This window comes from Aotus nancymaae, unplaced genomic scaffold (assembly GCF_030222135.1).
Source record: "Aotus nancymaae isolate 86718 unplaced genomic scaffold, 86718_ANA_hifiasm-v0.15.2.pri h1tg000108l, whole genome shotgun sequence".
NCBI classification, from domain to species: Eukaryota; Metazoa; Chordata; class Mammalia; order Primates; family Aotidae; genus Aotus; species Aotus nancymaae.
Genome location: NW_026988523.1, coordinates 33,569,539 through 33,595,307, shown reverse-complemented (window position 1 = coordinate 33,595,307; position 25,769 = coordinate 33,569,539). Strand labels below are relative to the sequence as shown.

The 25,769-nt window shown below is 45.2% G+C and overlaps 2 protein-coding genes and 1 non-coding gene across 29 annotated transcripts in view; all 3 read right to left on the bottom strand.

The window, feature by feature from the left end:
* Positions 1-3,707: 3,707 nt before the first annotated feature.
* Positions 3,708-7,551, bottom strand: HAX1 (HCLS1 associated protein X-1). The gene is made up of 7 exons (XM_012476163.2): positions 7,402-7,551; positions 6,604-6,854; positions 6,242-6,429; positions 4,595-4,646; positions 4,336-4,442; positions 4,115-4,205; positions 3,708-3,969 (listed from the first exon to the last, which is right to left on the bottom strand). The coding sequence occupies exons 1-7, from the start codon at positions 7,452-7,454 to the stop codon at positions 3,884-3,886; spliced, it is 828 nt and encodes a 275-aa protein (XP_012331586.1). The 5' UTR covers positions 7,455-7,551; the 3' UTR covers positions 3,708-3,883.
* A 1,398-nt stretch (positions 7,552-8,949) lies between these two features.
* UBAP2L (ubiquitin associated protein 2 like) overlaps positions 8,950-25,769 on the bottom strand; it is a 55,730-nt gene continuing 38,910 nt past the window's right edge. For 6 of the 27 annotated variants that reach the window (XM_012476167.2, XM_012476164.2, XM_012476165.2 and 3 more), the window contains 10 exons: positions 25,583-25,637; positions 25,149-25,323; positions 24,723-24,795; positions 23,240-23,435; positions 23,064-23,152; positions 21,484-21,537; positions 20,757-20,838; positions 19,690-19,907; positions 19,125-19,230; positions 17,315-17,716 (listed from right to left, as the gene is read on the bottom strand). In XM_012476167.2, the coding sequence (XP_012331590.1) occupies positions 17,667-17,716; positions 19,125-19,230; positions 19,690-19,907; positions 20,757-20,838; positions 21,484-21,537; positions 23,064-23,152; positions 23,240-23,435; positions 24,723-24,795; positions 25,149-25,323; positions 25,583-25,637 (1,098 nt within the window). In that variant the 3' untranslated portion in view covers positions 17,315-17,666. Of the gene's footprint in view, positions 9,887-9,919; positions 11,396-11,803; positions 12,002-14,325; positions 14,394-17,314; positions 17,717-19,124; positions 19,231-19,689; positions 19,908-20,756; positions 20,839-21,483; positions 21,538-23,063; positions 23,153-23,239; positions 23,436-24,722; positions 24,796-25,148; positions 25,324-25,582; positions 25,638-25,769 lie in introns of those variants that run through there. The other 21 variants (XM_064370367.1, XM_064370370.1, XM_064370371.1 and 18 more) reach the window with 9 other exon arrangements.
* On the bottom strand, positions 20,928-21,063 carry LOC135272374 (small nucleolar RNA SNORA58). Its single transcript, XR_010340530.1, has one exon. It is a non-coding gene; the product is annotated as a small nucleolar RNA SNORA58 (small nucleolar RNA).

Below are 25,769 nucleotides of genomic sequence, written 5' to 3'. Positions count from 1 at the left end.
ACTCAGGAGGCTGAGGCAGGAAATTGCTTGAGCCCAGGAGCTCAAGGCTGCAATGAGCTACTGAACTTGGCTACTGTGTCACTGCACTCCAGCCTGGGTGACAGAGTGAGATCTTGTCTCAAAAATGAAAAAAAAAGTGAAGTAATATTCTTTACTTCTGAAATATTTTCATGACTTATTTCATCAATAATTTATGCTATTCTAGTTTCATTTTTTTCTTATTTTTCTATCAGTTATTTTGTTTACTTTTTGGAGAGTTCAACTTTATCTCCCTAATTTTTATAGCTTTTTTTTTTTTTAATCATTTCTGCTATCACATTTGTGTTTTTTCTCTTGTGTTGGAGACAGAGTCTCACTCTGTCACCCACGCTGGAGTCAGTGGCACAATCATAGTTCATTGCAGCTTTGAACTCCTGGACTCAAGTGATCCTCCTATCTCAGCCTTCCCAGTAGCAGGGACTACATTGTACACCACCCTGCCTAGCTAATCTTTAATTTTTTTGTAAAGACAGGTCTCACTATGTCTCCAGCACCTGGCCTAAAGCAATTCTCTCCCTTCAGCCTTCAGAACTATTGGGATTACAGGCGTGAGCTTCTGCCCCTGGTCAAATACATAGATCTTTATAGTGCTTATACAAATATGAAACTTTGGGAGGCCGAGGCAGGTGGATAACTTGAGGTCAGGGGTTCAAGACCAGCCTGGCCAATATGGGGAAAGCCTGTCTCCAATAAAAACACAACATTTAGGCTGGGTACGGTGGCTCATGCCTGTAATCCCAGAACTTTGGGAGGTCGAGGCAGGTGGATCACCTAAGGTCAGGAGTTCGAGACCAGCCTAGCCAACATTGGCGAAACCCTGTCTCCATTAAAAATACAAAAATTAGCCAGGTGTGGTGGCATGCGCCTGTAATCCCAGCTACTTGGGAGGCTGAGGCAGGAGAATCACTTGAACCCAGGAGACAGAGGTTGCAGTGAGCCAAGATCATGCCATTGCACTCCAGCTTGGGCAACAGAGTAAGACTCTGTCTCAAACAACAACAACAATAACAACAACTTGCTGGGTGTGGTGGCGTGCGCCTGTAGTCCCAGCTACTCGGGAGGCTTAGGCAGGCGAATCGCCTCAGCCTACACCTGGAGGTGGAGGTTGCAGTGAGACGAGATTGTACCACTGCACTCCAGCCTGGGAAACAGAGCAAGACTCCATCTCAAAAACAAAAAAAATTGTGTACATTACAACTTCTTAATCTGTCTTTATAGTCTCTGTTTCTTTCAAGTGCTTCATCTCTACCACTCATCTATCTGGTGATCTTTAGTTCCATTTATATTTATGATGGAATTCTAAAAAGTTGATTAGAAAAACCAACTGTATTCTTATACACTAGATGAGTTAGAGAATAAGAAAAAGGCAGGAAGACTGGTTTTTCTAAATAAAACTATAGTATTGGCCAGGCACAGTGGCTCACATCTGTTATCCCAACACTTTGGGATGCTGAGGTGGGCAGATCACCTGAGGTCAGGAGTTCAAGACCAGCCTGACCAACATGGAGAAACCCCATCTCTGCTAAAAATACAAAATTAGCCAGGCGTGGTGGCGCATGCCTGTAATCCCAGCTACTCAGGAGGCTGAGGCAGGAGAATCACTAGAACCCAGGAGGCGGAGGTTGTGGTGAGCCAAGATCGCACCACTGCACTCCAGCCTGGGCAACAAGAGCGAAACTTTGTCTCAAAAACAAACAAAAAACTATAGTAGTTTAAGGTATGATATGGGCACAAATAGATGAATAGAATAGAAAGACACAGCACAGTTGTGTGTTTGTTGTTTTTATTTATTTATTTATAGCTGGGATTACAGGCACCCACCACCACACCCATCTAATTTTTTTATTTTTAGCAGAGATGGGTTATCACCATGCTGGTGAGGCTGGTCTTGAACTCCCGACCTCAGTTGATCCACCTGCCTTAGTCTCCCAAAGTGCTGAGATTACCACCGTAATCTCAGCGTGACCCACTGTACCACCTGGCCTATTTATTTATTTTTTGAGCCAGAGTCTCACTCTGTTAACCAGGCTGCAGTGCAGTGGCATGATTTTGGCTCATTGTAGCCTCCACCTCCCGGGTTCAAGCAATTCTCCTGCCTCAGCCTTTTGAATAGCTGAGATTACAGGCGTGAGCCACCACGCGCAGCCTATTTATTTTTTGAGACAGGGTCTTGCTCTGACACCCTGGAGTGCAGTGGCATGATCATGGCTCACTGCAGCCTCAGACTCCTGGGCTCAAGTGATCCTCCTGCCCCAGCCTCCCCAGTGACTGAGATTACAGGCACATGCCACCATGCCCCACTAATTTTTAATTTTGTACAGATGGGGTCTTGCTTTGTTGCCCAGGCTGCTCTTGCACAGCTGTGCTCAAGCAATCTTCCCACCTTTCCCTTCCAAAGTGCTGGAATTACCAGCACGAGTCACAGTGCCCAGCCTTGTATTTTAAAAACAAATATTTATATATTTGTACATTTTTTTCCAAATTGGACCCAAACTAATACCATATACAAACAAAACTGCCAGGTAAGTGTAAAAACCTAAATGTAAAATGCAAAACTATAAATTTGGCTACAATACATCAACTTTGGTTCACCAGAAGATACAATAGAGAACTACAAGACAAGCTTCATTACTATCATCTCCTGTCTTTTGTTCTTGTGAGATACTTCTTTAGAGAAATCCCTGTCATAATTTAGTGGGATTTCCAGAGGAAGCAGAGGTAAATAAATATGTAAGATTTACCACTCTCTTAATATTTATTTTTTATTTTATATTTCGAGACAGTCTTGCTCTGTTAACCAGGCTGCAGTGCAGCAGTGCAATTTCGGCTCACTACACCCTCTGCCTCCTGGGTTCAAGCGATTCTCATACCTCAGCCTCCCTAGTAGCTGGGATTACAGGCATGTGCTACCATGGCTGGCTAATTTTTGTATTTTTAGTAGAGACAGCAGGTGATACGCCCGTCTTGGTCTCCCAAAGTGCTGGGATTACAGGCATGAGCCACCGCACCTGGTCTTTTTTTTTTTTTTTTGAGACAGTCTCACTCAGTTGCCCAGGCTGAGTGCCAGTGGCATGGTTGTGGTTCACTGCATCCCTGACCACCTGGGCTCAACATCTTCCTACCTCAGACTCCTGAGTAGCTGAGACTATAGGCAGGCACCATGCCCAGCTAATATATATATTTTTTGAGACAGAGTTAAGCTCTCGTTGTCCACGCTTGAGTGCAATGGCATGATCTCAGCTCACTGCAACCTCTCTGCCTCCTGGGTTCAAGCGATTCTCCTGCTCCAGCCTCCTGAGTAGCTGGGATTACGGGCACCCACCACCACACCCAGCTAGTTTTTCTATTTTTAGTACAGACGTAGTTTCACCATGTTGGCCAGGCTGGTCTCAAATTCCTGACCTCAGGTGATCCACCTGTCTCAGTCTCCCAAAGTGCTGGGATTACAGGTGTGAGCCATCGTGCTCAGCCTCTTTTTCTTTTTTTACTTCTTGCTTGAGAAAGAAAAATCATTTTCTAACTTATGCCTGACCATTACTTATCACATCAGGTTTTAGATGTAGAATAAAAAATTAAGGAATAAGGAGAAGGTAGAGGACCAAGATAATTTGGGAAGTGTTGGATGGTTCTAGAAACTGAAATACCCTTGACAAAACCAAGACAAAGAATTAGCATAAATAAAGGCTTTATTGGTCAGTTTGGGTGAGTAACAAACTGACATACCCCCAGTTCACTATTCCACATATCCAAGCCCCTGAGGTGGCAAGAGAGAAGCTAAGCTTATTGATGCTGGGCAATGGGTGGGAGGTGGAAAGGACCTGAAGGCCTCTGAGGGTTAACAAGACTACCGGGACCGGAACCAACGTCCTAGGAATAAGTCCAGGATGGAGAAGGCATCATCCAGGGCTGGAGGTCTTGGTGATTCTGGATCTAAGGAAGAAAGTCATACACATAAATAAGCTAAATGGAAGAGACTGGGCAGAAGCAAAGGAGAGAAATAATACTCAAGGGTAGAAGAGTAAGATTTCTCTCCCCCAAGGAATCTTGAGATGGATCCTTTTGACTTTTAACTTACCACCCCTAGGACTGCTATCTGCTTCATGTCGGGTTACTGTGGTCTCCGTCCGGCCCTCACTGTCCACCACCGTCCTGCGCTCCTCCACTACCTACAAGGAGAAATCTCCGCCATATTCCTAACATCACTAAAGGTTATGCTCAGCAGTTTCTTTAAAGATCCCTGTATCAGGGCATTCGTTCCCTGGCCACAGTTTACTTTACCTCTTTCTTTCAACTCACCCCATCTGGCTTAGTGATCTTGGTCACAGAGATGCTCTTGAAATAGGATTTGGGCTGGGGCTGTAGAACTGAGCCAAGACCCTCCTGAGCAACCTGGGCATCAAGATCTGAAAGAGCAGAGAGAAGAACCAGGAGAGAAAGATTCCAAAGGAAAAAAGGAGACAAGTGTACAGGAAGAAACTTCAGGTCTGAGGGAGAACAGACAGAATTTCAGAAGAGTAACAAAAGACTGGTAAACTTCCCCTTCCTCCAGACTTACCATTGTCCTCTCTGGTCCTAGGATGGGGGTCCACAGGCCATATGTCATCAAACTGCAGAAGAAACCACAGTAAGTGAAAAGACACCTTCCAATCTGAAACTTGAAAGGTCATAGACCCCAAACTACTCCCAAACTCCAAAACCCCCTTCCAGAGGAGAGAGAATTCCATTCAGAATAGCTTTATTTACCCACTCCTTCCTCCTTCCTGGCTGTTTTATATATCCTTCTACCAGAAAGATTTCCTGAACTAATATATTCCTATCCTCTGTGCACAATCCTGCCTTATCCAAGAATTATGTAGACCAGTGGTGTTTTTGTTTTTGTTTTTAAGAAACAGAACACCCATTTCCCTCCAAAAAAAATCCCATGAGTTTAATATAGAAAACATATAAACACATTAAATGGAGGGCTTAGGATTCCAACCCAAAGCTTTCAGATTCAAACAAGAAATGCAATCTTTGGTCAGGCACAATGGCTCATGCTTGTAATCCCAGCACTTTGGGAGGTTGAGGCAGGTGGATCACCTGAGGTCAGGAGCTTAAAAGTAGCCTGGCCAACATGATGAAACCTCATCTCTACTAAAAATACAAAAATTAGCCGGGTGTTTGGTGGGTTACTATAATCCCAGCTACTCAGGGGGATGAGGTAGGAGAATCACTTGAACCTGGGAATCAGAGGTTGCAGTAAGCTGAGAACGTGCAAGTGCACTCCAGCCTCGGTGAAAGAGCAAGATTCGGTCTCAAAAAAAAGTGCAATTTTTGCACTTTTTTGCACCTTTTTGCCCCCTCCACCTCCTGGGTTCAAACGATTCTCCTGCCTCAGCCTGAATAGCTGGGATTACAGGCATGCACCACCATGCCTGGCTAATTTTTTTGTATTTTAAGTAGAGAAGGGGTTTCACCATGTTGATCAGGCTGGTCTTGAACTCCTGACCTTGTGATCTGCCCACCTCAGCCTCCCAAAGTGGGCTGGGATTACAGGCGTGAGCCACCGCACCCAGCCTCTTTTTTTTTTTTTTTGAGACAGTCTCACTCTGTCACCCAGTATGGAAAGCAGTGGCGTGATCTTAGCTCTCTGAAACCTCTGTGTCCTGGGTTCAAGCAATTCTCCTGCCTCAGCCTCCCAAGTAGCTGGGACTACAGGCACACACCACCACATCCAGCTAATTTTTTATTTTTAGTAGAGATGGGGTTTCACCATGCTAGCCAGGCTGGTGTCAAATGCCTGACCTCAGGTGATCCGCCTGCCTCTGGGATTACAGGCGTGAGCCACTGCACTCAATCTTTTATTTATTTATTTTTTTGAGATGGAGTCTTGCTCTTGTCGCCTAGGCTGGAGTGCAATGGTGTGATCTCAGCTCACTGCAACCTCTGCCTCCTGGGTTCAAGCCACTCTCCTGCCTTGGCCTCCTGAGTAGTGGGGAAAACAGGTGCCTGCCACCACGACCAATTTTTTGTATTTTTGGCAGAGATGGCATTTCACCATGTTGACCAGTCTGGCCTCTAACTCTTCACTTCAGGTGATCCGCCCGTCTCAGCCTCCCAAAGTGCTGGGATTACAGGCGTAGGCTGCCGCACCTGGCGAATCTTTGCACTTTATTAGTAGTCTCTCACAAGCTCTCACTTCAGGCCCAGGTGGGATACTCACCCTATGAAATGGTCTCTGGAAGCCCCAGTATGGTGTTGGTTTGGGGGATTCACTTCTTGCATCACTCTCCAAAACCCCCGCAAAGATCCTGGGCTGGTGACTATCTGGATACTTAAGCATTGAGTCCCGAAGTGTTTGTCCCTCCCGCAGTCTCTCACCAGGTGTCTCTGACTCAGAACCTGGAAGTTCTGCAGAAAGGTGGCAGGTGTTTGCTGGAGTGGGAAAGACTTAGCCTCTATACATCTCCCTGAAATCATCCATCTTCTCAAACTTCCCATCCCCCAGCTACTCCCTGCAGACTCTTTATTTCACCCACCAACCCACTAGAAACCACAGGTTGTCCCTCAGGGAAAGCCACACACCAGGAAGATGAGAAGGCAAGGTCCAGGCCTCCATATGGCTGAAGATGCTATTGAAATCTCGTACTAGGTCATCAAAGCTGAAGTTATCATGGAAACGTATCCCTCCTCCTGGGCTGAAGCCGAAGCCAAATTCCTCAGGTGGCTGAGGACTATCGAACCTGGGGTTCCCATGGCCCCATGCGCCTCCTTCTTCCTCTTCTTCTTCATCATCTTCATCTCGAGTCATCCCTCCAAAAAAGGGATCTCTGTGGCTGAGAGTGGAGGCAGATTGGCCACCAAGATTTCAGCACGACTTAAGCCATAAAATCAACTCATGGATGGCAAAGTGGACAAGAGCAAGCGGTCTGGGAAGCTGGGGTGAGGGTCGGAGGGCTGGCTGCCGCATCAAAACATTAATACAATGGCTGACAGTTCTGGTTTTGTTTTTTATCAAAGTCAGACCTCGGCTCGCAACTCCCTTCAAACACCTTTCCCCAGTTTTCCTTCAGTGTGCCCCAGCCCCTCCCCTCTCTCCCAAAGTCCTGGTCACTAGCCCGCTGTCCTCTTCCCCAGACCCCAATTGTCTTCCCAGCCCGGGTCCCTGTTGCATCACCCCAGGTTGGAGAAAGACTTAGTTTGCTGTTTCTCCTCTTAACGACCACCCTGGTTACTGTGGCGAGGCGAGTGCTCAATGTTACTTCTGTCCTCTCCACAAAGGTTGAAGGAGTAGGCCAGAGGATGTTTTCCCAAAAACAAGACGTAAGGGGTCAAGCTCTTCTCAGACGACCGCACCCTTGTCCGACCCGGACCTACTCTCACCTCCGAGGTCCAGGAAAGCCGAAAAAGCCCCGGAAGAGATCAAAGAGGCTCATTCCCGTATTGGTACTCGAACATTTGAACCCCTCCAGTGGCCGATTCGCAGAAGAAGGAAACCTGCGCAGCCCTGCAGGAAAATGAGCGAGACGTCAGCCCACGCTACCGGAAAGCAAGCCCGCGCACGATCCGGATACTGTCGTAAAAGACTGTAAGTCGGACGTGAAAGGGAGATAGGGCGGAAGGTTTTCCTCAAATTTCAAAGGCTTTGTCTTTACCCCACTTTTCAGAGACCAGTTTCCGTGACAGGAGTGGGCGTGACGGAAGTTCAGTTTACCTATGATCGCCTTCCTCCTAAACCTATTCTTTCTGCAGACCAACTCGGTCTGAAAAGCGATTTCGAGGGTTTGACTCTGGAAGGCACCGGATAAAGCCGCCAGAGGGCCTCCCAGCCGCACAAATGGAACGGCTTGAGGGCATCCTTCAAACCTCCCCACCCCCGGTGCTGGCCAGCCTCACCGCGGAAGCTACCTCGCCCCTTACTCGGGAGTTTTTGACTGACCTGGGTGATGTCTGCTGTTAGAGGGATGAACAAAAAAATGTTTCTCCAAGCTCCTTGTAGTACTGAATTCACCAGAGAAGAGATCAAGACATAAGAGACAGATAGACTACATCTCTCTAGTTACTAGGGAGTTTGTTATAACCATACAGGATTTTTTTGGGTGGGGAGACGGAGTCTCCGTCACCCCGGCTGGAGTGCAGTGGCGCAATCGGAGCTCATTGCAACCTCCCCCTCCCGGGTTCAAACGATTCTGCTGTCTCAGCCTCCCGAGTAGCCGGGACTACAGGGGCGTGCCACCACATTCGGCTTTTTGTATTTTTAGTAGAGACGGGGTTTCACAATCAGGATGGTCTCGATCTCCTGACCTCGTGATCCGCCCGCCTCGGCCTTCCAAAGTGTTGGAATTACAGGCGTGAGCCACCGCGCCCGGCCAGGATTCTTTTTTCTAAGCAGGCTCTGTCTGCAACCAACCAAAGGATTTTTAAGAAAGCGAGTGAAGGGAAGCTAGTTGAATCCTGAGAAGGGACAAACTGGGGACTATAAAGAAGTGTCCCTTTTGTATACATTTTTTTGAGATAAGAGTTTTCTCGTTTCCCAGGTTAGAGTGCAGTGGCGCCATCTCGGCTTACTGCAATCTCTCCGTCCCGGGTTCAAGTGATTCTCCTGCCTCAGTCCCCTGAGTAGCTGGGATTATAGGCCCCAGCCACCAAGCCCTACCTTTGTTATTTTTTGTAGACAGGGTTTCACCATGTTGACCAGGCTGGTCTCGAATTCCTGACCTCAGGTGATCCACCCACCTCCCAAAGTGCATGAGCCACCGTGCCTGGCCTCATTGACTTTTTTTTAGTGTTTTGTTTACTGTTGTGTCATTGATTTTTCAAAGTGTCTCCACCTGTCTCTCCCTATACCCCATTTCCAGGCCAGACCTTACTCTAGACTCTTTAAGGACTGGATATAGCTATCTCACAGAAAAGCACCCAAGAAGCAACTACTACAATAGTCCATTCCTAGGGGGAATGGGCCCCAAGGTTTAGTTTATTTTGATAGTTTTTGGGGTACAGGTGGTGTTTGGTTACATGGATGAGTTCTTTAGTGGTGACTTCTGAGATTTTAGTGCACCCATCACCCAAGTAGTGTACACTGTACCCAGTATGTAGTCTTTTTTTTTTTTTTTTTTTTGAGACGGAGTTTCACTGTTGTTGCCCAGACTGGAGTGCAATGGTGCAATCTTGGCTCACCGCAACCTCCACCTCCCAGGTTCAAGCGATTCTCCTGCCTCAGCCTCCCAAGTAGCTGGGATTATAGGCATGCGCCACCATGCCTGGTTAATTTTGCATTTTTAGTAGAGACGGGGTTTCTCCACGTTGGTCAGGCTGGTCTTGAACTCCCGACCTCAGGTGATCCTTCCACCTCGGCCTCTCAAAGTGCTGGGATTACAGGTGTGAGCCAACGCGCCCAGCCCCAGCATGTAGTCTTTTATCCCTCACCCCCCTCTAAGATTTAGTTCTGCCAGACGATACATGCTGCCTTCACTTCTTTTTAGTTTATTTGCCTGGACCCATCTAAGTCATACTTAAAACTCTGTAAAGCCATTTTTCTTTGAAATGGTCCCAGCTCCTTCTTGAGCCTCTCCATTTTCCACCCAATCTCTATCCCTCTCCCTTTGCTGCCTGAAATCAGCTGTAGATGTAGCAGTTTCTGGAGGAAATGAAGATTTGTGGTGGTTCTTTCCAGTCACCAGGTTGTGAAAGTCTTAGGGGTGAAGGGAAGGGAATCGCCTCAAGGACAAGATACTACTACCACATTAAGGTCAGTTCTTAAAGGGCGAAGATTTCATTTTATTCCACTGCCTTCAGGGGCCTGCTAGAGGCCCAGTTGGTACAGTAATACTTATTCACCAAGCTGGTCATCGACGAAATTGAGGATGTCCTAGACGGAGCAAGAATAGGCAGAGGCTGAAGGTAGAGGTTTTCTTTTTATATATACAAGACACATTAATCCATTAAATTTGAGGACACAGTACAAAAAAAAAAAAAAGAAAAAAAAAACACTTCAACTAATTCATCTGACAATGCTGTTCATATTCATGACGCCATTTTTGTGTTGTTGTTGTTGTCCTAATAATAAAGGAGACTTAGGGCTGTTGGGCTGATATATATTTGGGGGTCCCACCTCCCCACCTCATCCGTACACCACCAGGGTGAACAGGAGGAAGCAAAGGAAGCGCAGGGCCCACAGCAAAGTTTCATAATCTTGAATGCAAGAGGGGCGAAGGAAAGGGTGGGGGGAGAAAAGGAGAAAATACAAATCCTATAATACATACAACAGGGTGGGGACGGTATAGGAATGGGACAGACATGAAGCTGAGGCATGGGGTGGGCCGCTGGGGGTGGGGGGCAGCGGAAACCCCCCACATTCCTTTCTCTTTGATGCTGTTTCCATAGTTTCCAGGCTGAGAAGCCCTCTCAGAAGATGGGACCGGGAGAAGAGGGTCAGGGCCTCAGTTGGCCCCCCAGCTGTAGCTGTTGTAGGCAGACTTGTTGGTCTGGGGCTTCTGCGGGATGGAGCTGGTCTGGCTACGTTGCCCGCTGCCCGTCTGCAGGGGAATGGGAGGATGATGGGGAGGAAAAAGGTGTCTAGTTAGTGGTACAAATTTGTAACATCTTCAGGAGGAGATGTGCAAACTGTCTTGCTCTCCCATTCCCCTCACTACTATTAGAACCATAGAAAATTTGGTCTGCGTAGCTGCTAAAGCCCCTTTCTTACAAGCAGGAAGGCATTTTTGACTTTTAAATAGGGAAAAGATGAAGAGGGCAAAATACCTTTGGAGACAAGGTAGCGAGTTAGTTCCACTCAATTTCAATTCTACCTTCTCCCACTACCCCACCTCTCTCCTCTGCTTGAAGAGATGAGTCATCACAAGGCAATTTCATTTCCATTGATCCCCATGAATGCCTCAATTTGGAAAGCTGTCTTTAGGAGGAAGGAAGCCCTTATTCTAGCTCCAGCCACCTATAATGGAGCTCTCAAAAGGCCACTTGCATCGGCCCACAGATCCCCACCCCTACCTCACATCACATCTGTGAGCCCATTTCAGGCAGGTATGAGAGGCAGTCTCAGGCCTCAGGCTCTAGATGCTGCCCCAAGAATCTTTTCCATTCTGGTAACCAAATGTTTTCCACAGTTGGGGGAGGGTACAAAGATAAAGAGGGTGTTGGGGAGGGGAGGAGGACAGAGGAAGGGGAGGCCAGAGAGCTCAGCAAGGTGTTTGTGTTTGTGTATCCCGATTTGTGACCGCGCAGTCTTTCCAAGTTCCCTGAGGCTGTGGAGGTGAAATGGGGACTGAAAAGGAGTGGGTTCAAGCATATCATCATTCAATTTCATTACCTGCTCCTCCTGCTGGCGCTGGCAACAGAGAATCATCTGCAAATATGGTAGCTGAGGCAGAACCAGGATATATGGAAAATAAAGGGACAAACTTTGACAATAGAACTCCACCATTAGAAGGGAAAGCTAAAATGTCAGGGAAGAGGGAAGGCTGGGAGAGGTAAGAGGGGAGGTGTGACCCAGGTCTGATGGGATGAGGACAACTATGGCACGGGAGGAGAAGGGCACCAAAGGAATTGGGCAAAAAAGGTTTCAATCTGCCCCCTTCTCTGACATTTCCTTTGCCGGCCGCTCGTGTTATGTGCGCTTGTGTCTGTATGTGCTGTGTGCCCATGACTGGCGCTGGGGAGGGATTGGGGGAAGGTGGTGGTGAGGAAGGGTAAGAAAAGGAAAGGGGAGGCAGTTTTAAGGGATAGGAAGGAAAAGTAAGGGAAAGTAGAGAGGGGAAAGGGCTATTACCTGGCCATCCTGCTGCAGGTGATGGTGAAGGATCTGAGAGTGCGGCTGCTGATGGGGGGTCAGAATGTGCATAAAGGGGGCAGGTGGGTAGGCAGCAGCTGTGGCCGGATTGATGGGGCCCCCACTTCCTAGGGCTGAAGGCAAGTTGAAGGAAGCAGCAGGAGTACCGGAATGAAAACCTTGTTTCTCAAAGGACTGCTATCCAGGAGGCCAGGAGGAGACAGAGTAAAAGGGATCAGCAAACTAATCTTGGGATTTTCCTCAGCTCAAGCTCCCCAACCCTCAGAAAGCAGCATGGTGTCACAGAAGGCACAGTACATCTAAAGTCACATATTCAGGTTTCAGTCTCAGCTCTGCTCTTATTTAATAGCTGTGTGAACCTGGGCAAACTACTCAATCTCTTAGTCTCAGTTTCCTCAGATATAAAACAGGGATGCTACAAACCTGTTGTAAAGACCAAATGGGCCAGGCATGGTGGCTCACGCCTGTAATCCCAGCAGTTTAGGAGGCCGAGGTGGGCAGATCACTTGAGGTCAGGGGTTCAAGACTGGCCTGGCCAACATGGTGAAACCTCGTCTCAACTAAAAATACAAAAAAAATTAGCTGGGCGTGGTGGCCTGTGCCTGTAATCCCAGCTACTTAGGAGGCTGAGGAATAAGAATTGCTTGAACCTGGGAGGCAGAGGTTGCAGTGAGCTGAGATTGCCCCACTGCACTGTACTCCAGCCTGGGCAACAGAGGAAGACTCTGTCTCCAAAAAAAAAAAAAAAAAGAAAAAAAGTTTGGGAGAGGTGGCTCATGCCTATAATCCCAACACTTTGGGAGGCATAGGTGAGCCGATTGCCTGAGGCCAGGAGTTTGAGACCAGCCTGACCAACATGGAAAAACCCCATCTCTAGTAAAAATATAAAATTAGTCGGGCGTGGTGGCACATGCCTGTAATCCCAGCTACTCGGGAGGCTGAGGCAGGAGAACTGCTTGAACCCAGGAGGTAGAGGTTTCGGTGAGCCGAGATCATGCCATTGCACTCCAGCCTGGGCAACAAGAGCGAAACTTCATCTCAAAATAAAAAAACAAACAAAAAAAATCACCAAGTAACTTCTTTCTTGGATAAAATGTGAAAGCACTTTGTAAAAAAATTGAATGTCGGCCAGGCGCAGTGGCTCATGCCTATAATCCCAGCACTTTGGGAGGCCGAGATGGGCAGATCACAAGGTCAAAAGATCGAGACCATCCTGGCCAACATGGTGGAAACCCCGTCTCTACTAAAAATACAAAAATTAGCTGGGCGTGGTGGTGTGCACCTGTAGTCCCCACCTACTTGGGAGACTGAGGCAGGAGAATTGCTTGAACCTGGGAGGCAGAGGTTGCAGTGAGCCAAGATTGAGCCACTGCACTCCAGCCTGGTGAGAGAGCAAGACTCTGTATCAAAAAACAACAAAAAACAAATTAATGTCATATTTGAACATCATGAAATTTGGCATTCCTGCTCCTGGAGTTGGGTAGAAATTAAAAACTCCAGGCTGGGCATGGTGGCTCACGCCTGTAATTCCAGCACTTTTGGGAGACTGAGGTGGGTAGACTGCTTGAGCCCAAGCGGTCAAGACCAGCCTGGGAAACGTGGCAAAACCCTGTATCTATCCTTAACTCCCGACCTCAGGTGATCTGTCCGCCTTGGCCTCCAAAGTGCTCGGATTACAGGTGTGAGCGCCACCACGCCCAGCCAACCCTGTATCAAAAAAAAAAAAAAAAATTAGCCAGGCCTGGTGGTACACACCTATAGTTCCAGCTACTTAGAAAGCTGAGATTGCACCATTGCACTCCAGCCTGGGTGACTTCTTGAGACTATCTCAAAAAACAAACAAACAAATAAACCAATAGTGTCCCTACCTCTTCTGATATTCCTTAAAAAAAAAAAAAAGAAAGAAAGAAAAAAGAAAAACTCCTTGGATATTTCAAAAGAAATAAATACATACTGAGATATTTGTAAGTGTTGAAGAAGAGTCTTGGCCATGAAGTACTCCCCCAACTCTCCCAGTGCTTTATAGCAAACTTATTTATGGTGACAGGGGGATAAAAGCAACGTAACAAACCTATGGATCACTCAAATGCTTCGTTAGTTACTAGGCTGTCTCCTTTCCCACTCCCCGTTATAGATTTACTCAACAAATGGAATGAACTAGTTTCCTGTCACTCTCATACTGATTCTCTTGAAAAGTTATGAAAAAGGTTGGGAGTAGGTAGGAAAAGGGGCCAGGAGAGTTGCACAGTAAATCATGACACATTAAACAATTTGCCACACTTCACCTTCCTATTACATTTCTCTTGTGTTTTTCTCAGAGGGCTCAATTTTAACTTCTTAGAGTAAGTGAAGTCTAGAGAAGATCTTTCATTTAGAGAAAGTAGGATGCGTTTCCTGATCCCTCTCCTAGGGTTGTTCTTATCCATTATATTTCTATCATTGCAATTCTACCTCCTCTATGTCCATCTCTTTTCCACTTCTGTCCAGAGCCAGGCACCTACCTGGGTTTTGGAGTACACAGAACCCGAGATATCTGGCACGCCCGTGTTACTGGAGGTGACTGAAACACCTAGGGGAGGAGGAAACAGACAGGAGGATTAGCTCAGCTAGCTGCCTGGCCCTTATTCCTGGGATGAGGTGATAGCTGTAGCCTTTCTAGCTATAGCACTGCAAGGGAATTTTGGTAGGTTTTCCAGCTTCAAGTTAGTCCTGAGAAGTAAGAATTCATGACAGAAAAAGCTCCCTAAGGGTTCTTTGGCCCTTTCCAGGTGTGTGTTGAGTATACATGTAAGTTGTTTTTTGGCAGGCAAGCAGATATGAGCAAACCTTACTAGCATATGCCATTTTCAAAACACTTCTGTGCCAAAGTCTAGCAAGAATGTAATAAACTTTTAATTTTAATGTCCATTTCAAATCAATCCACTCAAACTCCACTCAGTTGTATTCCTGGAGGCTCAGGTAGTCTAGCCCTTTCTCTTCCTGAAGTGACATTTCTGGGCTCAAAATCCATGCCTCCACTGCGTAAGTACGAAAGGAGCAGTCCACTTTAATACCCAAGGGCACTCTCATTCTCAGAGCCTTAGCTCAGTCCAGCTTCTTTAGTCTTGGAGCATCTAGGATAAATCTTTAAACTTAAGATGTAAAGGCCTGGCATAAAGACGAACTCCCAGGTACACAATTTAAGCCTGAGTGCAGTGGGGTGGGGAGGGATAGGTAGACAGGAGTAGGCCATCACCTATAGCCTAGGTGGAACACAAAAACCATATGTCATTTTCAGTATACAACTTCAGCTTCTCCATAAGATAAAAGCTCTAACCCATACCCCAACTGTCACATTCCCGTTGAAAAATTCCCTACCAATCTCTACAACTTTACAGAAACCATAGTAGTACAACCTCTCATTTTAATGTGTACTCCTCAAACAAATACTCATACTATATACTCTACCACCTGAGGTATAACGCATTGGGTCAAGGAGATAGGAAAAGCCATGGAATAAATTATCTAGCATCTTTTAAACTTTCCATTTTTAAACAAAGATTTGAAGAAAAGTAATTCAGGAATATAAAGCATGATTTTAAAAAGATATATTAGTTCTTACAAAAATAAAACAAAGCTTCAGAAAAACTCTGCTGTCTATGCTCTTAGATCTTTCCCCTCAGAGATACACATCCCTTCTCCTCTGCTGTCAGGAACACTGATGGAAAAATGTTTTAAAAGCACTGTACTGGAGTGGCCAACTCACAGATAAGGAATCCTCCATTCACCCACAATTCAAACTCCAGAACCCAAATCCTCCCAATGCCTCAGACAAAGGCAGCCTTCCACTTAGTCCACCTTGAACAGTCACTTTCGAAGTGGTAACCCTCCCAACATCCTAAATCCATAGTTCCTAGGAAAAATAACAGAACTACAGAAAACCAAGCAAGAGAAAATACTTCCTCATCTCAAAAACATCAACTCTCTATAATTTAAAGACACTGAAGTAAAAGAAGGGAATGATACAGGAATATCTAAAGGAGCTAACGGGGTATTTTTTCCGTTCATTTTTCAAACCCGAGGTGCCCATCTGGTAAATAACTGGGTAACAGGCATAACTTTTAAGAACAGGAAGTTCAGTCATGGAAAAGGCTTAAGCTAGTAAGTTCACGTGGAAGGGTTGAGAGTAAAGGTGGAATAAACAGGATATAAGTAGAACATTTTTAAAACAAACCAAGAGACAATTTATCTTTACTGCAAAGGCAAAAAACAAACAAACAAAAAAGCATACTTGCCCTCTGCAAAGTGAGGCTAGGCTGCCTATATTATATGGAAGAAATGACTGACTGGATTCTCAAGCTCGGTGGTAGGGAGGAATTCAGCTCCAGTGTGCCCCTACCTGATCTCCTTCTTTCCAGAGTTTAGGCTAAAAACAGCTTCTAGTCCAGAGGCCTTACCTTGGATATGAAGTTGAAGGGACTGGGAATATAGGAACCATAATACTCTGTAGTGGTCATAACAATCTCAATTAGAGTATTAGAGATCTAGAAAATAATGGGTACGGATTTCACTACGCCTCACCAATTAGTAGAAAGATCTTCAGGCTACAGAGTTCTCTTGCTCTCCTTCCAATATCAACACCCCACTATGTATCCCCAAACAGTGACAATACCAATACCATGTGGGCAGCAGGGAAGATAAACATGAATTGATCTCTCCCAACATGGCAGCCCCTGGGAAAGGTGGTCACACTCTACAGAGCAAAATTATTCCAAAGGGCTGAGAACAAATACAAGAAAGCTGAATACTTCGGTTTCTGATCAACCCAGGGTGGTGATCTCACTGTCCACGTTAACTTTATAAACAAAGGGCTAATGGTGTATACTAGCTGGACTCGGAGGGAATTAGCATTTCCAGTCAAGTGGTTTCTGACCAAACCACTCCCACATATCCTTAGCTTATACCCACAAATGCAAAACTGATAATCCACGATCTCTGAACAGCCATCAAGGGACTAAGAACAATGTTCCAGGCTAGCACAGTCTCCACAGAGCCTGAGTCATCAACTAGCTGATCACTAATGACTTTATCAGATCTCAGCCACTTGGCTTTTAGGAACCAGATGTGGGAATTAAACTTTGGAAGATACTTCCCTAACAGCTCTGAACACTATCTCTTTTGCCTTTCACTAGGACATGACACTCCAAACTTTTTTGTCCTTTCCCCACTGCTTAGGTAAGAGGCAAAGGAAAGATCTAAATGGAAAAATGAAGCAACATAAGCATGGAGAATCAGGGATTTCTACAAATAGTTTCCTTTACCAACCAATCATCTGGCTGGAAACTGAGGCTGTTTCCCCTCCCTCCACCTTCATAAAACCAGCATACTGAAAAATTAATAGTTCTTTGGCTATGCTGGATTTTGATTAAAAAGGCCACCCTCCACCCTTCATCCACAGCACAGCATTGGTTCCTAGTGTCCAGAAAGACATGCACGGAAAGAACGCCAGAGTTAGCTAAAGAAATACCACAGTTTATTGAAGACTACAAATATTTTTGTTACAAGTTGAAACTACATGCCTTCCAGAAATCAAAAGCAACAGCAGGTGTGTGCATTGATGCTTCGAAGGTGCTGCACCGCTTGAACTTGAAATGGGTAAGACAGGGTCAGACACATGGGGGAGAGGGAAATGGGGGAGGGGCAAGTTCAAAAGCCCAGAAGGTATCCACCAACTCATTTCCCCAAGCCACGCAGGCCATGGCCTCAGCTCAGCAGGCTCTCCTCAGTGGTCTGGTTTCTGAAACAAGACTTCAGTGCAAATTTATACACACACACAAAACACAGCCCCCAGCCTTGGGCCAAATTAGCTCTCAGCCGTCCAGAAATGCTTGTAAGGGGGTGGATATTTTCTTCCTAAAAGGAATCAAATACATAAAAATAAATGAATGGAATAACAAAAGCCCTTTGTGGGGTTGGGAACTGGGGGTTCTCAAGGGCTAATATAATACGTTCCTGAATTCTTAAGGGAGGCAAGAAGCTGGGATTTCTAGAATCAGCTATGCCAATTCTCTAATATTATCAATCACCTGCCTCTTAAAATTCGCTAACCTGGTTCAATTAAGACTGCAACCTAATGTCCTCAGAATGGGGCCACCACTCCAAGTCAAAAAGCTTATAACCCTCCCCACCAAGAATTAGGGTGGACCCTACTCGGTGAGACAGGTGGCCACAAGGAGTCTACATATTATTAAATCTCAATGGGGCTTCTCAGGATTTGTTTAACTCATGACCCACTCTAACTCATACAGCACAGTTCAAAGATCCACCTGGCTGTCAGTTCCTAGACCTTACTGCCTACTGTAGTCTTCCTAGTTATCGGAAACTGTGGGTAACTGACCCACCCAGAGCCCATATAAGGGTGAAGAACACATGCTGCTCTATGCTCTATCCAAAGCACCATGAAACTGTAACTGAGCTGATAGTTTTGAAGGACAACCCCCATCCCCAACCCTGCTTTAAGCAGTCAGAGAAACTTGCTCCTCCTCTATTCAGCTACAAGTCACTAAAAAAGTAGAATTACATTACTCAAAGATTCCTTCTCATTCCCTGTCCTCCAAAAGTAGAGCACAGATCTCAGGTATGGAAGCAAGGGAGAGGCTAAGTATCTTTTAGGTAAGTACCCATCCAGAGGATTCCTACAATTCCTTGCCTGCCATCACATATGCAAACGGACTTTGCAAAGAGACCAGCCATACAAATAAAGGAACCTAAAGACCCAACTCTCCCAGTCCAATTCCCAATCTATTGAGTAATAGTCACGCCTACTCCTTTTTCTCCACAGTTTAGGTCTTCTAGCTAGGGAATAAAAAAGGACACATAAGTAGTACTACAAAGTGATTTAAGCCAAACCTACCATAGTCTGTTAGCTATGAACCCACTTAATGCTTCTACTCAGTGAATATACCCTCTTTCGAACTATCAGTGCCATACATATTATTACTTGCCTCCACTGAATTTCAGCAGAATCTTGGGGCTCCTTGCCCTATTTCCCATCCACACTTTTGGCCATCCAACATATTCTAAAAGCTGATACATACTCTCTTGGGCACTCCCATCACAAATAGTGGATATGTCCTAGTATCAAGCTCCTCTGTTGGTGCTGCTCCCACAGATACCCAAGTCAGTCAAGCATTAACAATCATATCCGGGGTAGTGGCACACCCTCACCAACCCCATTTTCTCAATCACCAAGTCTTCCTCCCTGAAATTTATCCAGTAACACCCCACAGCTACCACTGAGCCAGGGACAAGGTCAGCTTACCAGTGTTGTATCCATGAGACCCATATCCACTCGGCTGTTGGAAAGGGGTGGCCGATGCATTCACACTGACATTCACACCATGCTGCTTGGAAGAGGTAGGAGCCACCTAAAGAGCAAAAAGGCCAGAATTGCAGTGAAATAGCAGCAGAATACCATCTGTTCCACTTGTCCAGCTCGAGGGACTGGATATTCAGATGGCAGCCTATCCTGATGCTTAGTGAAATCAGCTCCTAATAGTTCCAGAATCTACCAATGAAGTCAAGAAATGGTAGTCTGGAGAAGAAAAGGGGGCAATGGCAGCAGGGAATGAATGAATCTGAGTGAAGCAAAGCTGTATGGTATCATATTCTCCCTTTGGCAAATTCTAAGACTAGGCAATCCCTATCCTAATCCACCAACTCCAGCCCCATTCCCCCACCACCCTGCAACAGGCCAAAAACAGGCCAGAGGTGGAAACTGTTCCTCCTCATCCATTATTAAAGAGTCATCCATCCTTAAAAGCAGGTAGGATAGTGTCCAGGGCTAGGATCCTTCACCACAAGGAGTGACCAAAGCAGGTACTCACAGGGAACACAGCAGGCCCATACTGGAAGGTGCTGGGGAGGCCCGGGACCCCTGTATAGTATGGCAGGCTGGTGTAACTGTAGCCAGGAGGCAGCGCCGGGTTCAGGAATGTCTGCTGCGTGGTGTGGTGAGTCTGCGTCTGGTTCTGTTGGGGTTGGGCCAAGGTTGTGGCCGGGGCTGGGGAGGAGGCATCCCCACGACCGAACTTTGTGAGGTCACCTGTGACAGGAGAGGCTAAATGTACCTGCCTCTTTAACCCAAATACCAACGTAGAATTACCTCTTCTGGTTTCATATGATTCCAGGAGATCCTGTTCAAAGACTGTTAAAGTTCAATTCCTTGAATTACATTTCTTAGTGGCTCCAATTAGTGTTGCTCAGCATACACTTGGCACAGTTGGAAGTCAAGATCTATTGTTGAATAACTGTGCAGAGACACAGTCATTCATAGTTATGGCAGAGACAGGCTCTCGGAATAAGGTAGCTGCACAATTTCTCTGCCCACTTATGTTCTCTTTCATCTTCCCCCTTCTTCCCTCCCCTCTTCTCCATGGGGAATACCCCCATGCTGGATTTTAAGGATAATGATGAATCAGGGAAAATGATAAGTCAGTGAGGACAATGTCAGGTAAAAGAAAGCCCCAGGCCTAGCAAGGCAGTGAGATTGCCACTGTGAGCAGCATAAAGGGGCAGAGATGAGCAGAGAAGACCATAATCAACCACTATACTTCCTAGAAAAAGCTTAAAACTAAGTCAAGATATGGGGTCTTTCTATGTTGCCCAGGCTGGTCTTGAACTCCTGGGCTTAAGCAATCTTCCCACCTCAGCATCCCAAGTAGCTGAGACTACAGGTATGTGTTACCATGCCTGGCTAAGATATCATCTAGAAATCACAGGGAGACAATAGAAAGTGGGATATATAGGAAAAGCCATGATATGCTCAACTTTAGCAGGATTCTGAATCTACTAATCCTGATTTAGCACATCCCTTCTTGCTACCCATCAGGTTTCTGCCATCAATCCCAACACTATCTCCCTTTTTATTTATCTAGCCCCATCCCAATCCTACCAGAATAAGGGTTGCTGGCCAGGCTACCATCCCTCCCAGTCAGCGGAGTAGTGGGTGTGGGAAATGGGATGCTGTAGTAATCCTAGAAGAGAGGGGAAAAAAAAAAGAGCAGAGATTCAATCTCACTCATTTCACAGCATGAGAATTATTTCTACAGAGGAAGAAACAGAAGAATGTGAGAGTTGTGCAATTCATCCAGTCACTGATTAAGCTGGCTAGAGTTAGCACAAACTCCACATTACTCTTGCATACACTGTCCCCCCTACCTGACCATGAGCACAGTCAGGCAAGGTCTAAGGGTATGCCCACTTGAGAATATATCAAAGTCCATCAGGACCAATATTTTCAACCCTCTAGATGTCATCCCTGCCAGTTTACACCAAGCTTATTCGACTGAGAAAACAGATCATTCCATAATTTATAGTGTGTGAGACAAACAAAAAGCACCCTGAGAGCTCCAGAGTACTTTACTGGGCTATAGATTAGGTTAAAATATATTTACTAAGATGTCACAACTCTGATTTAAAAAAAGAAAAAAAAAGTTACCTTCTGTTGGAAAGCCTCCCCCAAATCCCTATATTCTAATATGCCTTAAATCAGAGTGTATGGAGGACTGGGATGGGAAAGAGCTATGTCTGTGACTTATCAACTGAACATTTGAGATAATTCTCCCAACTAATTTTAAGAACCACTTTTTTTTTTCCAAAGCTCTACCCCACATACTCACCAATGGAAATCTTGTCTGAAGCATCTGCAAGTCATCATAACCATACACTTGTGGCTGAAAGATACAGACATACAACAATAATGGGAACTGGTCATGATGTTAGCAAACCAAGGAGCTAAGAAACAAACTAATTCAACAGAACATTCATCCTCATTCCGGGTTAGAACAGGACACAGATTATTTCCTTCAGTTTTATTTAAGGGAAAAGCAGTAAAGTACAAAGAGATTAAATGATTCATGAAAGGTCTTGAAGCTTTCCTTGAACTAAATACTACTGATTCTAGTAGGCTGGCTTCTTGATACCAATAGAGTAAACACAAACTATACACAAACCATCAGTTTTACTCTCTGTTCTACAAGTCTCTGTCTCTGTCTCTTATACTCTTCAAAATCTGGCTTAAAATTGATATCCTCCTGAAAGAATATTTTGCTTTTCTCCAATTTCAGGGTTTTAAGGTACTGACTACATATTAAAAATGTGTAACTGTGTTATTTGGATGTATCATCGGTATGAAATTTATCTAATCTAGACTTCGTCTATGAGGGCAGAAACGGGTATCTTTTAAAACTTTCTCATATACCCTTCATCTTAATAGATACCAAATACTTAAAGGTCCCAGAAGATACACTATGGCAAAAAGCTGCTACTAATGTCAGCCTTATTCTCACAGTCCCAGATTAAGTCAGGAAACTTTTCTCTGACCAGGCCAGACTAGCAAACACGCTCGGAGAAAATAATTCTTGGGGCCAGGAGTAGTGGCTCAGGCCTAAATATAACCCCAGTTCTTTGGGAGGCTATAGCAGGAGGACCACTTGAGCCTGGGATTTTGAGACCAGCCTAGGCAACATAGGAAGACCCTGTTCTAAAAATTTTTTAAAACCTTAGCCAGGTATGGGGTGCACACCTGTAGTCCTAGCTACTTGGGAGTTCTAGGTGAGAGGATTGCTTGAGCCCAGGAGTTCAAGGCTGAAGTGAGCTAGCTATGACTGTTCCACTGCACTCCAGCCTGGGTGAAAGAGCAAGAGGTGTCTCAAAAAATAAAATAATAGTCATGATTTTCTAAGAAACTGAAAGGGATTCAAGGTGAACACTCTGGCCTTTGGCTTCTGAGGTCCAGAAATTGTGTTTTAAACAAATATTCTCATCACACATATACATACATGTTGTACACACACACACGTGCATACATGTGTGTACCATAAACCAGAGCAGATACACAATAGAGGGGTTGGCCTCAGTTTAGTCCATTAGCACTTTTTCCAAAACTGCAAAGATTAAAAACTGGTTTGCTTACATGCAGCAATCCCTCATTTATTTTATACCTTAATTACAGTTGACCCTTAACACAGGTTTGAACTGCACAGTTTATATATGAATTTTTTCCAACCAGATACACAGATCAAAAATAGTCACATTTGCAGAATGTAAAATCCATACACGTGGATTCCACAGAGCCAACTGCAGGACTTCAGTATGTGCATGTTTTTGGTATTCACAGGGGTCCATCTGAAGCCAGAACTAAAAAAAGAATAGCCACAGCATCCTCACCTTTTGAAGAAGATTCTTTAGTCCCACTTACCGGATAGGCATGTAACAGCCCTGGAGCCATAATATACGGATTAGGCAACAACGGCGGGACCCCAGGAGGGAGGTTGGGAGGAGCTTTTCCTAAAAGAGAAATTACATTTTTATCCCATCACACAATTACTTACCTTCTCCATCCCAGAGGAATGCCATCTGCTTACGCAAGGCTACCTGAAGTCGTAGCAACTGAGCTTCGAGTCGAGGCTGTGACAGTGGAGTTGCTGCCTAGGCTGAGACCCAGACTACTGCCACTATTGAGACTGGAGGAGACACTGACCACTGGGGGAGGTGCAGAGACTGTGCTGGATGTGGTGGAAAAAGTGCTGGAGGAAGAATGGAGATTCGCCTCACTCTCCACACTTGTGTGCTTCAAAGGGGGGAGCAGTGGAAGAGAGAAGAAGAAAAGAGATCAGCATCACAGGTCAAAAATAAGACAATCCCTTCTGCTGAATATATTAATGCAACTTCCTAATTAAAGAGACCAAGTAGGGAAGGTACCAAAGTACACTCTGCTAAAGTAGTTAGAAATAATCTCCAGCTACATATTCCTCAAGACTCATTTGGCAAGAATGGTAACAGGCTCACTGCACATCATCATCCTGTTCAGAAAGACATCAAAGCAAACGGAGACAGATTCCCCAGAGACTAACATTTGTTGATAAAGGGACAGAGATAGTTGAGATGTAAAAAATATATCATAGCTTTCTCTCTCCTACTTTTCTTTACTAGTTGAGACCAGTTTGTGCACCAGGAAAAAGTACATTCTGATTTTACTTTTTTTTTTGAGACAGCGTCTCAACCTGTTGCCCAGGCCGGGGTGTAGTGGTGCAATCTTGGCCGCCTGGGCTCAAACAATCCTCCCACCTCGGCCTCCCAAGTAGCTAGGACTATACTAGCATACTACCATGCTCAGCTAATCTTTAAAAATTTTTTGTGGAGATGAGGTCTCACTATATTGCTCAGGTTGGTCTCAGACTCCTGTGCTTAAGCAGTCCTCCTGCCTTGGCCTCCGCAAGTGTTGGGATTACAGAGGTGACCCACTACACCTGGCCATAATTCTGAATTTAAACCTGAAACTGTGTATTTAAGTAGAGGTTCCTAAAGGAGCCTTAGCTCTAATGTCTCCCCAGATTTCTGGCAAATCTGACTTTTGTCCAAAATGGGTCCTTCCCTTTACAAGCTCAGCTTAATTTTACTAGTAGCTGCTACAAATCAAAACAACAAAATTGACTCTTGGACCAAAAGCTCTCACGTGGCATCTACTTTCACTAAAATGTCCAGCCTCGCACTGATTCTTTTCACAACTCACGTTTGGCATACCCAAGACCAAGGAAACAGAACAGCTCTACCAGTTAGAAAGGTATGTTCTTCCAGACTTTATTAAAGTATACAAAGCCCAACTATATATTCAGTAGGGAAAAAAAGTCAGAAAGTTACTTTCAGAGCTTTTAGGAATGGTCCAGAGCTCAATATTTATGGATTCTTCCACCTCTCTTGGCTTCCTGACATCCCTTTACTCCTTTTCCTGCACCCTCAAATCAATTATTTTGCCACCTCATGAAGAAATTTTCAATAATTCTCTCTTGGGACAATCTTAGGGTTGGATAGTTGTAAATGTAAGAAAACCACACATCCCTCTCAGTATCACACTTACCAAAAGAGTGGATGTTGAAGTGCGCCCAGAAGATGTTGATGATGAAAGGGTATTCTGCTGCGTAGATAACGTGCTGTCAGAAAAAAAGAGGTTATCATCAGCCACAGTGCTATGCTACCTGACCTGGAGCTTCAGTCAAGAAATAAGAAAATAAGATAAGACTATGGGACACCAAGGACGTCTGAGATCATACATTAAGCACAATGGCCAGCCAGGGGTAGTGAGCAGTTAAAGCAAAAGTGGATGTTGAAAGGGGAAAATTAAAATAAGCCTCCTCTGTCTTCACTTCCCACAGTTCTGAGGTCACCCACTTACCACAAAAGCAGGGCTAATGTGGTCTCTGCCAGGTCAAGGAAATAAGAAAGAACCAGAGAGCTCTGTTATTGCTATTCACCAACCCCAACCTCCATCCTCACCCCAAATCACCTGCTGTGTTGTGTGGTGGTAGTATTTGGAATCTCCTCACTGTGGCTCAAGCCACCCAAGGAGGATGAGTGCTGATTGGTTGTTGTCAGTAAGGAAGCTGCAGATACCGTTTCATTGAGAGGGGGGATGCTAGAAGTGGAAGGTGAATCAGATTTCACTGCAGAGCCTGTAGCACCTAGAAATATAGAAGAAAGGAATTCCTCTCATCAGAAAAAAAGGGAGTGTCTATTAAGAGGTGACTACAGTCCAAGGCTGCCCCAAAGAAAAGAGTGTGTTATTTAACAATGGACCATATTAAGTAGAATATTTTTTCTTTAATGCTGAGAATTACACAGCATGGGTCTCATTTGTCCAATGAAGGGAACTAATGAATTATCACCATTTTAAGATAGAAAACCGGAAACTTAGAAGAGAACAGCCTGAAGAACACTCACCTTCAACAGATTGCGTGGTCTGTAACTGCGTGGCCTGCACAGAACTGAAGCCATTCTGGTAAAAAAATAAAAAGAAAAACAGAAGAGCAAGAAACAGACAAACTCATGTGAATGAAGCAAGTTAACACTGATTCAGCTTTATTTTGGTCAACAAATCTTTAGAAGAAACTCTGTCAGTTAACAAAAA

Bases quoted from the DNA above. Each gene is read 5' to 3' on its own strand.
- HAX1 (XM_012476163.2), bottom strand. From the start codon at position 7,454: ATGAGCCTCTTTGATCTCTTCCGGGGCTTTTTCGGCTTTCCTGGACCT. The intron at 4,206-4,335 runs GTGAGTTGAAAG...TTCTCCTTGTAG, and splicing joins AGATCACTAAGCCAGATGGG to GTAGTGGAGGAGCGCAGGAC. The intron at 3,970-4,114 runs GTAAGTTAAAAG...TTTCTTCCTTAG, and splicing joins AGATAGCAGTCCTAGGGGTG to ATCCAGAATCACCAAGACCT.